The following is a 2038-nucleotide window of genomic DNA, read 5'->3' on the forward strand; positions in this document are numbered from 1 at the left end:
GGGTTTGATTTCTTTTCGCCGGGGTTTCGATCAAGTCAACAGCTTACTCTGCTGGGCTGCTGTTTGCACACGAAGTCCGTCATAAAATCAAACTCGTTTTGCCCCAGCCAGAGTTCGGGCAGCTCCTTGATGCGGTCCAAACCCATTTCTATCACTAAGGACATAAGCACTTCCTCGTCGATGAAATCAGTGTCTATGACATTGGGCGGCAGCATTGCAGCAGGGACGTGGGCCACGGAGGCGGGCATGTTGCTGCCGCTGCCGCCGCCGCTGTTGCCGCCGCTGTTGCCGCTGCCCGCGCCGCCACCCGAGGTGCCGCCGGAGCCGCCAGGGGTGCTGCTGCCGCCTGAGCCGCCGGGGGTACTGCTGCCGCCGCTGTGCTTGGGGTTGCAATCTCGGAAGTGCTGGTTTGTCCCGTTCATCTGGTGGCCTGCAGCAGGGTGCAAATCCGGCATGTAGTGGTTGTGGGGGTAGGGGTGATGGTTGAAATACTGGTTGTTGAGCTTCTGCAGCTGCATGCTGGCCGGCAGGGAGCCTCCCTGGCTGGCCACGGGGGGGCCCATGAACTGGGAGTTGTTAAACCTGGCCGCGGGGGCCAGCGCGCTCGGGGGGTGCCCGCCGTTCACAGTCCCCGGCCCCATCGCATGCCTGATGCCGCTCGTGGCATTCATGTTGCCCGCGCCGTAGTGTATGTGCTCGCCCATTAGGGCGTTGAAGGCGTGTTGGGGCTGCTGCTGCTGGTGGTGATGGGGGCTTGGGAACTGCCCCATGCCCATGCGATGGGCAGGGTGGTGGTGCAGCCCGTTGGTGCCGTCGGGGAAGCGCCCGTGGTTCATGGCCATCATATGGTCTGCCATTTCCAGTCCTGAAAGTGAAAAGGGCAGACGGTAAGACCCGCGCCACACGTGCAGCCCACCACGGCGCACCCCACTTTTTCTCGCCTCTGCCCCCTAGGCTCCCCGGACGCACGTCGGCTGCGAAATCACTCGCTCTCCCCGGGATCCTACTAGTAGCCTGTGTACCCGGACTCGCCACCACGGCGGACCTGCCACCCACAACAGAGCTGGGCGCTGAACAAACAGCCCCTTCCCCTGCGATCGGGCGGGCGGACCCGAGCCCACACCCGCCTCTGCTCCCCGAAGTCGCCTAATAAAGGAAGTGCCCCGTAGCCCTGCCGCGAACTTCAGGCATTAAATCAGCCCTCCTCATCCTGTTGTTGCACATCCTGTTGTTATTCCCCAGCTCCGCCTCACGCTCTTCCTCCGGGCAAACCCAGCCCTCGGAGGACTGGGCTGGCAGGCGCCCCAGCCAGCTTCGCCCGCCGCGCTTACCTTCCGTCTTTGCGATTTCTGCTCCGAAGACCGAGGGCGGGATCGTCGGGTCCAGGACCGGCTCAGCAGCACATAGAGGGGGCCTTCCTGGTGTGCAGGGCGCTCGCTGTCGCGATGTCGGCACCGAGGTCTTGCAGTGGCCGCTGGGGCAGAATCGGAGCCGTTCCCTTTTATTTCCCCCCTGCTGCCCTCACAGCTCGGTAAGACCGCCGGGCAGCTGCCAACAATGAGCTGTGTTTCTTAGGGCTTTGGCCACAGTTAATATAAGGGATTTCAGGAAGGGCGGAGCAAGCCTCCCGGGCGGGCGGCGCCAAAAAGCGGACTCCGGAGCCCCGGGCACACCGGACCGGGTAGGCGAGCCGCGTCCCCGCGGCCAGAGGCACGTGCGCAGAGGCTGCGGGCCCAGGCGCCGCCTCGCTGCCGCTGACTCCGGTTTCCTCCCGCCCCCTAAACGCGGGACCAGCCCGGCTGCCTCCGGAGCGGGGAGAAAATGCTCCCGGGACCCCTAGCCCCAAAGTAGCGCCTGCCCTGAGAGGAGCGAGGAAAACGCACCGCTCCTTTCTGGTGTGATCCCCCACCCCCAGCTCTCCCGCTCAGCTCACCTAGCGAGCTGAGGTGCTTCTACGGGAAAAGGGGGTTCTCTCATGGCCCTCTTCCTCCATAGTGCCCTTCTGCCTCCCTGGCTTTGCACCCCCCCCCCCCCGGGC

At 64.6% G+C, this 2038-nt stretch overlaps 2 protein-coding genes across 3 annotated transcripts in view; both read right to left on the bottom strand.

The window, feature by feature from the left end:
- CITED2 (Cbp/p300 interacting transactivator with Glu/Asp rich carboxy-terminal domain 2) overlaps positions 1–1594 on the bottom strand; it is a 4032-nt gene extending 2438 nt beyond the window's left edge. Inside the window, exons 1-2 of one of the 2 annotated variants that reach the window (XM_040627860.1) lie at positions 1332–1594; positions 10–865 (exon numbers count right to left, since the gene is read on the bottom strand). In XM_040627860.1, coding sequence (XP_040483794.1) covers positions 36–857 — 822 coding nt within the window. In that variant the 5' untranslated portion in view covers positions 858–865; positions 1332–1594 and the 3' untranslated portion in view covers positions 10–35. Of the gene's footprint in view, positions 1–2; positions 866–1331 lie in introns of both variants that reach the window. The other variant, XM_040627859.1, reaches the window with a different exon arrangement.
- LOC121099748 (cbp/p300-interacting transactivator 2) overlaps positions 1–2038 on the bottom strand; it is a 6031-nt gene that overhangs the window by 2438 nt on the left and 1555 nt on the right. The window lies entirely within an intron of this gene.

This window comes from Ursus maritimus, unplaced genomic scaffold (assembly GCF_017311325.1).
Source record: "Ursus maritimus isolate PB19 unplaced genomic scaffold, ASM1731132v1 scaffold_13, whole genome shotgun sequence".
Classification (NCBI taxonomy): Eukaryota; Metazoa; Chordata; class Mammalia; order Carnivora; family Ursidae; genus Ursus; species Ursus maritimus.